General features: G+C 46.6%; 1 protein-coding gene across 1 annotated transcript; it reads left to right on the top strand.

Annotated features, from left to right (window-relative positions):
• Nucleotides 1–6,745: 6,745 nt before the first annotated feature.
• LOC106600250 (induced myeloid leukemia cell differentiation protein Mcl-1 homolog) lies at nt 6,746–7,468 on the top strand. Its single transcript, XM_014191569.2, has 3 exons — nt 6,746–6,938; nt 7,022–7,272; nt 7,352–7,468. Exons 1-3 carry the CDS (start codon nt 6,746–6,748, stop codon nt 7,466–7,468), a joined length of 561 nt encoding a protein of 186 aa, XP_014047044.2.
• Nucleotides 7,469–12,862: the final 5,394 nt, after the last annotated feature.

Here is a 12,862-nt window from a genome sequence, read left to right as displayed (position 1 = left end):
TTAGTTTAATAACACTTGGTCTATAGTGTGGCTATGTAACCTATGTAACCTATGTATACACATGTCACACATTGTATATGGTAAAGGGGGTATCTAATAGTAAAGTGGCACGATACTCTGTTTAGTTTAATAACACTTGGTCTATAGTGTGGCTATGTAACCTATGTAACCTATGTATCTAATGATGATATATGTCAATGTCTATATGCCTATGAAATAAAGTCATAACAGATCCTTAAACAATGTTTCAAATAAAATGTTTTATTATTCCCAAAGTACAATACAGTCACATTACATGTATATAGATAGTGTCAACAACTACAGAGAGGAATGTTGAACCCTGACATCCCTCAGACCGGGTTACCATTGTCAACTTATACATTGCCTATGTGTGCTCGAATAAAATAGCTCATTGAGATTCCCACCCTGAATGTGATATTGACTCCCAGTGTGGACGCCCCATCCCCAGTCCTATGGCTTGCCTTAGACTGGATACGGCGCCCTCGTCGGATATACTGAAATTGGGGACTTTCCCATCTCAGTCCTATGGCTTGCCTTAGACTGGATACGGCGCTCCTCGTCGGATATACTGAAATTGGGGACTTTCCCATCTCAGTCCTCTGGCTTGCCTTAGACTGGATACGGCGCTCCTCGTCGGATATACTGAAATTGGGGACTTTCCCATCTCAGTCCTATGGCTTGCCTTAGACTGGATACGGCGCCCTCGTCGGATATACTGAAATTGGGGACTTTCCCATCTCAGTCCTATGGCTTGCCTTAGACTGGATACGGCGCCCTCGTCGGATATACTGAAATTGGGGACTTTCCCATCTCAGTCCTATGGCTTGCCTTAGACTGGATACGGCGCCCTCGTCGGATATACTGAAATTGGGGACTTTCCCATCTCAGTCCTATGGCTTGCCTTAGACTGGATACGGCGCTCCTCGTCGGATATACTGAAATTGGGGACTTTCCCATCTCAGTCCTATGGCTTGCCTTAGACTGGATACGGCGCTCCTCGTCGGATATACTGAAATTGGGGACTTTCCCATCTCAGTCCTATGGCTTGCCTTAGACTGGATACGGCGCCCTCGTCGGATATACTGAAATTGGGGACTTTCCCATCTCAGTCCTATGGCTTGCCTTAGACTGGATACGGCGCTCCTCGTCGGATATACTGAAATTGGGGACTTTCCCATCTCAGTCCTCTGGCTTTGTGTGATCTCCACCCCCATCCTCACTGAGAGCCGTAAGGTATAAAAGCAACTCATATTGCCACTTGTAGACAATGTAACTTAGGGATACCACGACTTAGTCTACAAAGGATACCACGACTTAGTCTCAACCTAGAGATGGGTCTATACACAGTGTCAGGCCCTGCAGTAGCACTGACTGCGATTCTAGCCCTAGTGTCTAGGGGACTGACCCAAACTCAAGACACGTTATACTTCACCACGTGGACCGGTAACTGGGAAAATCTAATGCCCCACATGACTGCTATCAAGGAACAGGCAAACTTCTTCCATAAGAACAGACTGGTTTTGGACGCTGGGACAATGGATCACCTGAAAAAGACCGCGTTGTGGAAGACAGTAGAGTTGTCATGGAACTGGATAGGGATGTGTTCACTAAAGCAAAAGAACTGATGACAATGATTAGTGAGCCTGAAAAGACCAAGTCAATTGTAGAGATGTACGACAATCTACATGAAGCTTACCAAGAGTTGAGAGGTAACAAGTTCTACACCTCTGCTTCCGATGTCCCGCGCTTTGTTGCTTTCACCGCATACGCCGATCAGGCTGAACACTTGGTCTATCACGATGCCGATGTTCGCTTCAAACCTTTAGGGCATGATCATAAAACGGATCTTGGCTCGGTGCAGACATGAAGGCTGTAATGATAGCCTTAACCAAGCTGCACCGATGAAGCCCTAGCCAATAAGCTCTCGCTTGTGGAACCGAAGTTATTTCTACGACCGCACACCGCACGAGTACCCAGAATACACCCAGTTCAACTCCGATTTGATCTTCATGCGGAAGACAGCTGCTATAACGCTCTGCTTTTGAAATCGGAGTGATGCAGTTGAAAACTATAGCCGCAAGCCGAATAGCAAAAGTTAACAAAATCATTGGGACTGAAAACATAGAATGACCTTACATGAAGCAGTTTTTACAACTCACCCTGAAGAGACTACATTTTCAATGCCTAAGGAAACAGGTAGCTTGCTCTACAGACAACGTGGACTTGAACGGACCGAGTACACTCCAAGACAACTGAAGAATGCCTACGTAAGCGCTCTAGGTCTGAACCCTTTGGACATTCTCCTCGAAAGAAAGATGAACGCCTGTTATAGGGGCTACCTCTGTCAAGATGGGAGGTAAGCGCTACTTTAGAGTGGAAGTCAATAACTTCCTTCGCACCCTAGAAGTGAAAGGTGAGGCTCATACCAGGAATATGTTCATATCCGAATCTGCACTCAACCCGGCTGACGCCGGAGCCGTAACACGCCAAGACGCTCAAAATTGGTACGGAGATAAGCAGCATGATCATCTCCATGTGCCAGTGTACACTCTGGAAGAAGAAGCTACTATCACTGGCGCAAATGACTCCCCCGTTGTCTTCTCCGGAACAATCGAGACCCTCTAGTCCCGAACTGCTTGAAGCGGACAACCCTGTCGGGTTAGTCCTCTGCTAGAGCCCAGTCTCGTTGACTACATTGCTCCTGGAAGTGAAGGGTCCTGCTGCTGAAGTGAACGGTCCTGCCCCTGAAGCGGACACCCCTGTTGAAGTTAGTCCTCTGCTGAAGGGTCCTGCTCCTGAAGTGAACGGTCGTGCTCCTGAAGTGGACAGTCCTGCTGTGGTCGAGGTAAACGTGGACATGAGCACTCTATCATTCGGTTCCAATAGACAGCCCCACCACGCCAACCCAGAGACAGAACACGAAGCTTTCCAGCTCGACATAGGAGCTTGCGGGCTCCATAGCAAGCGTAGACGCAGGGCTGCGGCTCGCTGTTCCCTCTATGAGGAAGAGAACTTCTTACCATGCACAATGGTGAGTTCCTCTTTAAAGACAAATGGCCTGCAATATTTAAAAGAGAGGAAGGGTCTCTAAAGATGATAGTGGAACCACTGCGAATGCGAAGAATGTCTTTACTCGAGTTCTTACCAAGATTCCAGGCGCTCTGGTAAAAGCTCTTATACAGAAGCGCAAGGCAATTGTGGAAATGTCCCGCACACAGTTGGAGTCAATGATGAACAACCCCGAAGTAGAAGCCGCGTGAATACCATGCTGTCCGAGGCTCACAGTGCCATTCCCAGTGATCAACGCCGAGCGGTGAAGCGAATGGGCTCTGCGTATGCTCGCGCTGCCACAACGGGTCCTAAGTCACAACTAGCAATCAAAGCCTGGGTCGTTGGAGCACGGGCTTCACGGGTGTTCACCAACATTGGGGCCCTGGTGTACGGAGACCCCTTGGTGAAGACATTTGCTGCCTTAGATCTTAGTCAAACAGTAAACGGTTACATGGCTCACAAATTGGGCCAGTACGCAAAGACCAAGGCTCTGTCTGAGACTTTGGAGGTGTTAGCTAACAACCCTGTCATGAATATGGCCGTGCAGCAGCTAACATCTTCTTCTTTGCTCAGAACATCCGCAACGCCGCCAACGGACACCACAGTCCTAGTGACTACTATTGGCTGACAAGATCCTCTATGCAGATGATAACTCTGGTATTTGAAGGTCTGAACCCTGCAATGTTACCCATGGTCTCGGTGGATGTTCTAGTCACGCTCATAACACAGGGGGAATATGCGACTCACGCGGTGAGGTCAGTTGCTAACAAACTGCCTCTTAGCACAAAGGAGATGTGGAGATTGGGGACAACTAGTTTCTTTGGCTCTACATCGTGGTTGGACTACTATGAGAAGGTGGCCGACCTGGAGCGTGTCAACAGTGGACTTGCAAACTCTTTGCTTCAAGCCTTACACACGGTAAACGTGGTAGTTGGCTTCCCTGAATCTACAGTCATCAATGAGTTTCATAATCAGCAAGGCCACCAATGTGTGGAGAGTGCAGTCGAGGTGTGGCCCGCTATTTTGGACGTAGCTACACCAGACCTGTCTCCACACCACAAAATATATCAGGTGAAATTTTCAATGGAGCACAGTGTGCCCCTGAAAGAGGTATACATAGGGAACATTGAGACTCAGCAACTGTGTTACCAATTGGCCCGTATACACTGTAACAACCCCAAACAATCCCGGATCCAGATGTTCATGGAGGCATTGAGTCGACAGGTGGCTGCATTGCCGACCAACGAAGAATGTGCGCTTTACGACCGGACTATACCCAACGCCACTGATCCCTGTGGCAACATGGATAGATATATAGAAGACGCGATCGAGAGAAAGAGGTTCGCTGCAGTAACCACAGAAGTAGGTGATCCTCTTATGGAACCGCAACTGAGAGCCCTGACCGCCAATGCGCATAAAGCCGAAATGATTTCACGGCCTCTCGGATGGATGAAGGAATCACGCAAGTGTTCCAGATACATTGATATACCAGGAAAGGGCATTCCATTGTTCCTCAAAAAGAGAACCACAGATGCTAACATCTTCAAGGGTAAATGTAGGAGCTTGAGACAGTGTATTACTCGCAGGTATATTGGCACAGACAAAGAGGAGGTGGTTAAACCCTACATTTTTAGGAAACTGGGCCCAGTGAGCCAAGACATAGTGTTGTACGCAAACGCCCTACTGTGAAGATACCCTCAAGTAGAGCAAGGAAGATTCATGACAGAAGTAACTATGTTAAGATGCTGGTGGCTAAACCCGATATGCCTGCCTTGATAATAGTGGATGGCAGAGGCATTTATAAAGGTGCCACAAATGCTACCAATGTCTTCCTGGTATCCGAAAACAGTAAATCTTTCATAATTGGCGGTGATGGTGTGGACACGGTGATAATTGGGAGTCCAGAGAAGAAGCTGCGGATAAGTATGATGAGAGATGTGAAGAAGAATAAGATAACGGGCCGTGATATCACAGTCATGCCCTTGTCCATAGAGAGCATCAAGGCAGCCGAATCATCTGCTAACGCGGTGTTGGAAACCAAAATGGACCTGCACCTAGGTGACAATTCCCACGTAGAGTTAAAGCAGGGGAGCCAGTTCAGTACACTGGAACTGGGTACAAATTCATCTGTTACAGTGAACGATCATATGACCCTGTCTCTTCTGGTAGCACATGGCACTACGGGGGTGACCGTGAGTGCTGCTCAACAGTTGGATGTGGACGAGATTACATTACTCCTACGACCACAGACTAGATTGGTGCCTGACCCAGAGTACGTAAAGCGTGCATGCTCGGTGGCGGACAATGGACTGTTGTTGCAACGGAGCGGTGCTGTACAGGAAGGGGAGCTCAGTCGCGTCCATTGACCCAGAAGGTATTATGTTGACCTGCAGTGTGACCGTGACACAGTATATCGAAGTGCCTACAAGGATCTCACTACCAAGGAAGGAGAGAACTTTAACGCCCAGGTGTGGAGGGAGAAACTGGATTCCCTAGTTCGTGCTGGTCTGGATGAAATGACTGTAACTACACCTAATGGGGTTAAAGTTGTGTCCACAGCATCCCAGCAAACAATAATCAGGGTGGATAATAACACTAAAATTATCCACCAGAGCCTTGCTCGGGCCCGGTTGTAATGGACTTGGTAGTGGATCATGACATATCCCACAGTGAGATACACTTGCACGGGTCTGGGTCAACTATTACTTATTGCTGTACAGGGTTAGACTGTTTCCGGCTGAGGGTAGGAATGTAAGTCACTGTGACCTGTTGATGTCCGGACTATACCACACGGGGTCCAACTCTACTACCAAGGTGACCATTACAGCTAAAGGGTTCGGGCTAGTTGCCTTAAAGGTTAGACACAAAGATCTGTATGAAACACCAGAGGGGGTTAAATGTCATTCATGTCCCGAGCTTGCCAATGTCTTTCGAATAGTGCTATATGAAAATGTGAATGTGGTGTTCCGAGATTACTTCTCAGGAATGGAAAGGGTCATACCCGCTCAGTATGGAGAAATAGTTTTGAAGAGAGAGTATGATGAGGAAGATATGTTGATGTACGGTGTGGAAATGATGACACCTATTTGGTAGTAGTAGCCACAATGCTTCTATCTATCTATGTACTATCTATGTACCTTAGATGATACTTATGTGGTAGTAGTAGCCACAATGCATTGCTCTATGTACAATACACCCACACTGACCTAATGTCATATTGTGGCACAGTGTTTTGTTTCACATTGTCAATAAATGTAATAACACAGACCCACTATTGTCATCCTTTATTATGGCTCAAGAACTTCGGATGAGGCTGAAGACCTTCACTTCTTCCTTCATACCTTGACATGTTACTCTTCTTTGTTGTTGCACATTACCTTCTACTGTAACAAACATAAGACATTCTATGAGCATGGGTGATAGAATGATTGTAGTGTTGCTGTATTTAAATAAACGTAACATGAAGTACGCCTTTGATATCCTCTTGTCTCTTTGACCTGGCCGACTGCACAAGGCCGATGTTACCCCTGGTGTAATAGTTGCATTCTGTCAGTGTTAGAGCTAGCGTGAATAACTCCAACCATGTATATATAAGTGTCAACACGCCTGCCTGCAGACTATCATTGCAGTCATAGGTGTACCATAGGCTACCAGCGACTCATAAATGCACACAATGAAGATATCACATCAGGAAACATACCATCACCAGACCAGAGCCCTGGACATAGACACCAGGCAACTCATTAAATGTGTCCTAGGACAATGTACGGGACTTCTGAAACCTAGGTGGAACGAAAGCAAAGCCCTGTCAACAACGAGTAGAGTTATCGGGCAATTACTGGAGAAGCACAGATACACATACAACGGTAGGTATTGTGTTAAGACACCAACAGCTAACACAAGCCAGTGACAAAGTAATTTAACATTTGTTGCACCATGGACCTTACAGGTATGATCAACACACTCTATGTGGATGACAGAGGGGATGACGTGAAGTTCCTCAGTTCAGTAGCCCATATCATCTTTGAAGACGGGACCGCCAACTGGGGCCGTGTTGCCAGCCTGATGTCTTTTGGGGCCGCGGTGTGCCAGTACTTGAGAGGCAAGGGGAGAGACGACTGTGTTGACGTGGTGGGAGAAGAGATAGCAGAGTACCTGGCCACTCACCACACGGACTGGCTAGTCAAACATAACTCCTGGGTACGTTCAGTAATGACTGAGAGATGCCACCATTGTCTTGGTATACCTGTAATCTAATATTTCTTTTGAAATGTTCCAGAATGGGTTCATGGAGTTCTTTCTAGTAGCAGAACCTGAGTCCAGATGTAGGAACATCATCATGACCCTTTTCGGATTGGCCGGTATTGTCGCAACAATGACCTTCTTGGTTATGTGACTTTCAGAAGAGGCCTTTACCTGTTACCACTTTGTGCTTGATGCTTCTCACCATAGTGGAGATTGAGTATGATGTTAGGAATATGTACCGTAAAGGCTAATAAAGTAGTGAACCGCATTTGTGTTTGGTGTCTATCGTGATCCTGTGTCAGTTGTACAAAACAACATATGACTGCAGTACACAACTATTACACAAGACAAGTACGCCAAGGTATAGAATTTATTTGCAATGGTTTATGACAACAGTGGAGTTACATAGATGTTTACAATGGTATAATACAACAGTGGATATAAGGATATGTACAATGGTGTAATACAACAGTGTGGATGAGTACAATGGTATAATACAACAGTGGAGTTACATAGATGTTTACAATGGTATAATACAACAGTGGATATAAGGATATGTACAATGGTGTAATACAACAGTGTGGATGAGTACAATGGTATAATACAACAGTGGAGTTACATAGATGTTTACAATGGTATAATACAACAGTGGATATAAGGATATGTACAATGGTGTAATACAACAGTGTGGATGAGTACAATGGTATAATACAACAGTGGAGTTACAGACAGAGTGCAGTCATATGCAGTACATCAGTGGTAGACTTGGGTATAGGCCAGGTACTGTCCTGTTCACAATAGTCCTGTTGGAAACCAAATACTGTTACTGTCAGTCCTCATCTAACCATAATAAGGACTCTAGTAGACTGTCTGTGTTGGTCCAATCAACCCTGCCCCCAGGAATGTTCATCAGGATGTCCTGAGTATCAAAGGTGTCAGTTGTCAGGTCCTCAGTGTCTATACACAACACTTGGCTTGTGTGAGAGTCTCTCAGCATGCCCTTGTGCCCGTGAAACTCATTGGTGATGTCTATACACTGCACTTCCCCATTGGTACAGTCTTTCTGTGTACCGCTCCACTCCACCGGGAGGCACTCTGGCTCTAATATGGAATTGGTCTCTAAGATATAGGACTCGGATATCACGGCATCATTGTCGACATAAAGCAACTGGTATTCAGAGGAGTCAACTGGATGATCTGGGTGTCAGAACCAATGGCATTAGCCCAACACAACCCTCTGAGACCCAGAAACACGATGAGGAGCAACGGAGACGGGTCAGAACCAATGGCATTAGCGCCAATGCACATACCCTCTGGTAAGTTATAGGACTCGGATATCACGGCATCATTGTCGGCATAAAGCAACTGGTATTCAGAGGAGTCAATCTGGATGATCTGGGTGTCAGAACCAATGGCATTAGCGCCAATGCACATACCCTCTGGTACATTATTTTCCAAGACCTGGACTTCAGGGGAATCACCCCATATCCTTTCCAGAGTCCGTTTCACTGGGAGTCCGAACACACCGAATGTGGCACAGATGTGTAGCATCCTACCTTACTTTTTATCACAACACCAAATATCTTCAGCACCCGGAAAATATTACACATCCTACGTGGTGGAATATCAAATGTCTTGACCAGGTCCAGCAAGGTGAACATCCCTGGGTGATTGCGCACATGCCGGTAAACAGTTCCAATGTGTTTCTTCATACCAGGTTTGCTAAATACCGCAACTGATACCTTTGTCGCTTGCATGTGTATACCTTCCTATCTTTACTCAGAAGTCCAATACCTTCCAGGGCACAGAGTACGCCGATAGTCTGCGCCTGCCATTGGTGTCTAGACTCAATAACTGTACGAGAGACATGTGGGTGAAAGTGTTCAATGCCTCCATTAGATGTAGGGTCTGTCTTGTAAGTATGTCCAGATGGGTGTCCTCAGGTACTGGTGACAGAGACATGGTTACTACTACTCTGACACAGGGTAAGGTAGTACAGCCCTTTGGGTGGATGTACCCTATGCTGCCTAGTAGAGAGACTCAGTGTGTGGTGTTACAGTCTGGCCAACAATGGCTTTAAAGGGGTTTCCAGTAGTCCATTAATCCAACAACAACAATGTGTATCAGCCTTGCCTATAGTGACTTGTCAGACCAGGGCTATAGTATCCAACAACACCCCTTGTCCAACCAAAGCTGATCCCTCCACACATGGCTACATGGCAACCACGACTCCTATCCGCTACGACTTGTATATCCAACCCAGACTGACTCCTCTAGCCATGCCTAATTCAGGACTGCTTAATTGTTACACCCTGTCCAACCATGAGTTTCAGACCGTGCCTATAGTGACCCCTCTAACCGAGGCTATGGTATCCAACAACACCCCTTGTCCAACCAAAGCTGACTCCTCCAAACATGGCTACATACACCCCTTGTCCAACCAAAGCTGACTCCTCTAACCATGGCTACATGGCAACTAGGGCTCGAATCTGCTTAAGACTTGTACAGCCAAGCAAGAGTGATCCCTCCAAACAAGGCTGACACCTCGAACCATGGCTAATTCATGCAACCAAGGCTGAATATGTCAACCCTGGATAGTTTCCAAGGACTGCTTAGTTGTTCAGTAGCGTAATCAATGGACCCTGCTCTTGCACTGATCACAGCCAGCCCGGTCTACATAGTCCCTTTGTAATCATTGTGAACCATAAGCAACACTACTGTGTCTTTGGCCGTTCAACAGGGACCCACTACGCTACTTTGTCTTCTGTAGATGTTGTATCTAATGGTGTACAATAGAACCCATGGACACAGAATAACTCTGGTATCATTGTTTATTTCGATGGCAATTACAACAGATATGGGGCACAATCATTTCACCACACAAGCAAAGTCTATCAGAATAAGCACAATCTGGCAATTAACAAGGTGCCTGAGACTTTAAACAACGGTATGTGTCATAAAAATAATCAAACTCTCTATTCGACTGGAGATGTGAATATGAATAAAGATGTCCCCAGTGTTCGAGCTTCTCAAGCATCCGACAGCCGCCATTCCGCAAGTAGCTGTAGACAGTGTATCCTTCTGGGTAAACATGGACACGCCTCACCCCATTACACTCGCTGAATATGTGGTCGCCGGTGCAGAACAGGAGGCCTTGAGTGGTACATTCGTGATGCTTTTCTACCTTGTACAAGGTACACGGATCCCGACCAGCTTCTCGACCTCATCGAGTGTCATAGGCATCCTAGTCTCGAAGTAGCCACGGATTGTAGTCTGCTGACAGTGACACTCGGTTAGGCCCATAACATGACATTCGCATAACAGGTCCAGACCCTGGTCTCTGCCAGACGGGTACATCCAGATGTGTATGTAACTGCAGGTGAGGTTGTTCAGTCTGGCACCTAGAGCCTCTAAGGCAGACCGGAGGTACGGGTCCACGAAATACGCCACTTGGTGGAACGCGGCCCTCCGGGAAGACCTGGTAACAACACCATTCGGCTTCGATTGAGGCTTAGATTGCCTCAACGTGGGTTCTCCTTCCATTGTCAAACTCGCTATACCTTGCATTACTGCTGTATGGTCACACCCATTGATCCAGTATACATAGAGCACAACCCCCTTCTTGGTATAGAGGTCGAATACAATTGTGAGTACACAGCTAGAATCAGACTGTATATAGGCGAGTCTGGTCAACGGACCCCTTGTACAGTGACACTACCTTCTCCATACCCACACTGAAACGCCCAGCGTTGGATACGCCCTCCCCAAACACAGTGTCAGTTGGCTATATGAACCCTAGCTTGACATGTCCTACTGTCATATCTGTACTTTATTACCACTCTCCACTCTATAACTAAACCTTGGCCACGTAATCCAACCTCTCAAAGCTGTGTCTCACATCTTCTAGGCTATAAAAGCTAGTGGTGTGGTACTAGTGGTACTCTTTCAGCAGTAGCTTCTGAAATGGCATCGAACCCAGGCTTCAATTGCAAATCCACACAGGAGCCTTCAATGTTACCACTGGGATACCAAGGTAGCGATCGCTCCTGATTTTAACTGACGAAAGCAGCCCCTGGACTCGGGCTGAGACGAGTGATACAGCCGATATGAACGATGCAGAGACTGATATGTTCAACCGTATGCTCCAGTTTGCTACATCAGGCCCTCCTTTCACATTAACTTTCAAAGTGATGATGCCAGGCTACCACAGAGTCAATACGCCGATCTCTGTGAGGGGCAACAGAAGAATGATGGCCCTTCTGCGGGATATACACGAAGTGCCCGAGTAGGCACACCACCCATCACACCTATCTGTATAGGGCTCACATGGAATGTGAATCATTTCTAAGAGCTGTATGTGCTGCTGCTGCCAAGGCTCCAGGAACGCCTTCTTCGGTGTCAAACGGCGCCAGCGACGCCAAACGACCAACCGAAGAAGACTTTGATGTTTGCCTTACCCTGGAGATTGATCAAACTCTACAGCATCAGACTACGTATTGAAACTGGTCCTATGTGTCCCAAGAACATGATACTCATCTTGAACAAGGCAACCGGTTTATAACATGGAAGACATCTGGTGCGCAATGAAGAATGTGGTGTGTCGAAGTGTTGCTCTCACCTACCTGCCACTATGTGGAATAGATGGAATGGGGAGAAATATTAGCAAGATGATGGAAGGAGCAAGTGTGTGGAAGGGGCAAGAGGGGAAGGAGCAGGTGTGGATATAGGACAACCTGTAGCTGCCACTGATGAAGAGTCCGGTGTGGACATTGGACACCCTGCAGTGGGTGACATTTAGCAAACAGCCCAATATGTATTGCCAGGATATGGGACATGGTGGTCTAAGCCTAGGGTAGAGCAAGCTTGCTTTTATTATGTATCACTTCTATTGTTGAGAATATAACCATGTCAATGTACAATTGTGTCTGTATCCATTGCAAATGAACAATAATAAACTAATGAAATGATACAGCAGTGTGTGTGTGTGTGTGTGTGTGTGTGTGTGTGTGTGTGTGTGTGTGTAATAAAACTCACGGACACAGAGTGCATCTGGTAACATCATGTATTTCATGGACAACTACAGCAGAAAGTGTTCACAAGCATTTATTGTGTCATCTGGAGGCATGTGTTCAACTCTGGTTAACAAGTGTGTGGCACAGGTACAAGTTACAGCTTGGATCCCATAGCCGTCTTAGTCTCGACTTAGCGGTCGATTGTAGTGGCGGGTGGAGAGTGTCACTGAGTGGTTATCACATCATGCGGAGCACTTTATATATGCATCATGTCCAACCCAGTACATATTGACAGGGGAGTAAAATAGAACAGTATTGCCATTTCCAAAGCAGTCAAAGCCTTGCCTTCTTCACGACCAAAACACCTTTTACCCTCTGTGTGAGTAGACAGACCCGGACATGCTATGCTCCCGAACGGGGAGTCAGTGAGATCCTCACTGCGATATATCCACCAGGCGGAATGCATGTGGACCTCGGTTATCCTGGGGTATTTGAACCTTGGGGGAATAAGGAGCCAGAATCAAAGTGTTAAA

The sequence above is a fragment of the Salmo salar genome, unplaced genomic scaffold (genome assembly GCF_905237065.1).
Source record: "Salmo salar unplaced genomic scaffold, Ssal_v3.1, whole genome shotgun sequence".
Taxonomy (NCBI): domain Eukaryota; kingdom Metazoa; phylum Chordata; class Actinopteri; order Salmoniformes; family Salmonidae; genus Salmo; species Salmo salar.
The sequence above is the reverse complement of the archived record's forward strand: the minus strand, read 5'-3'. Positions and strand labels throughout refer to the sequence as shown.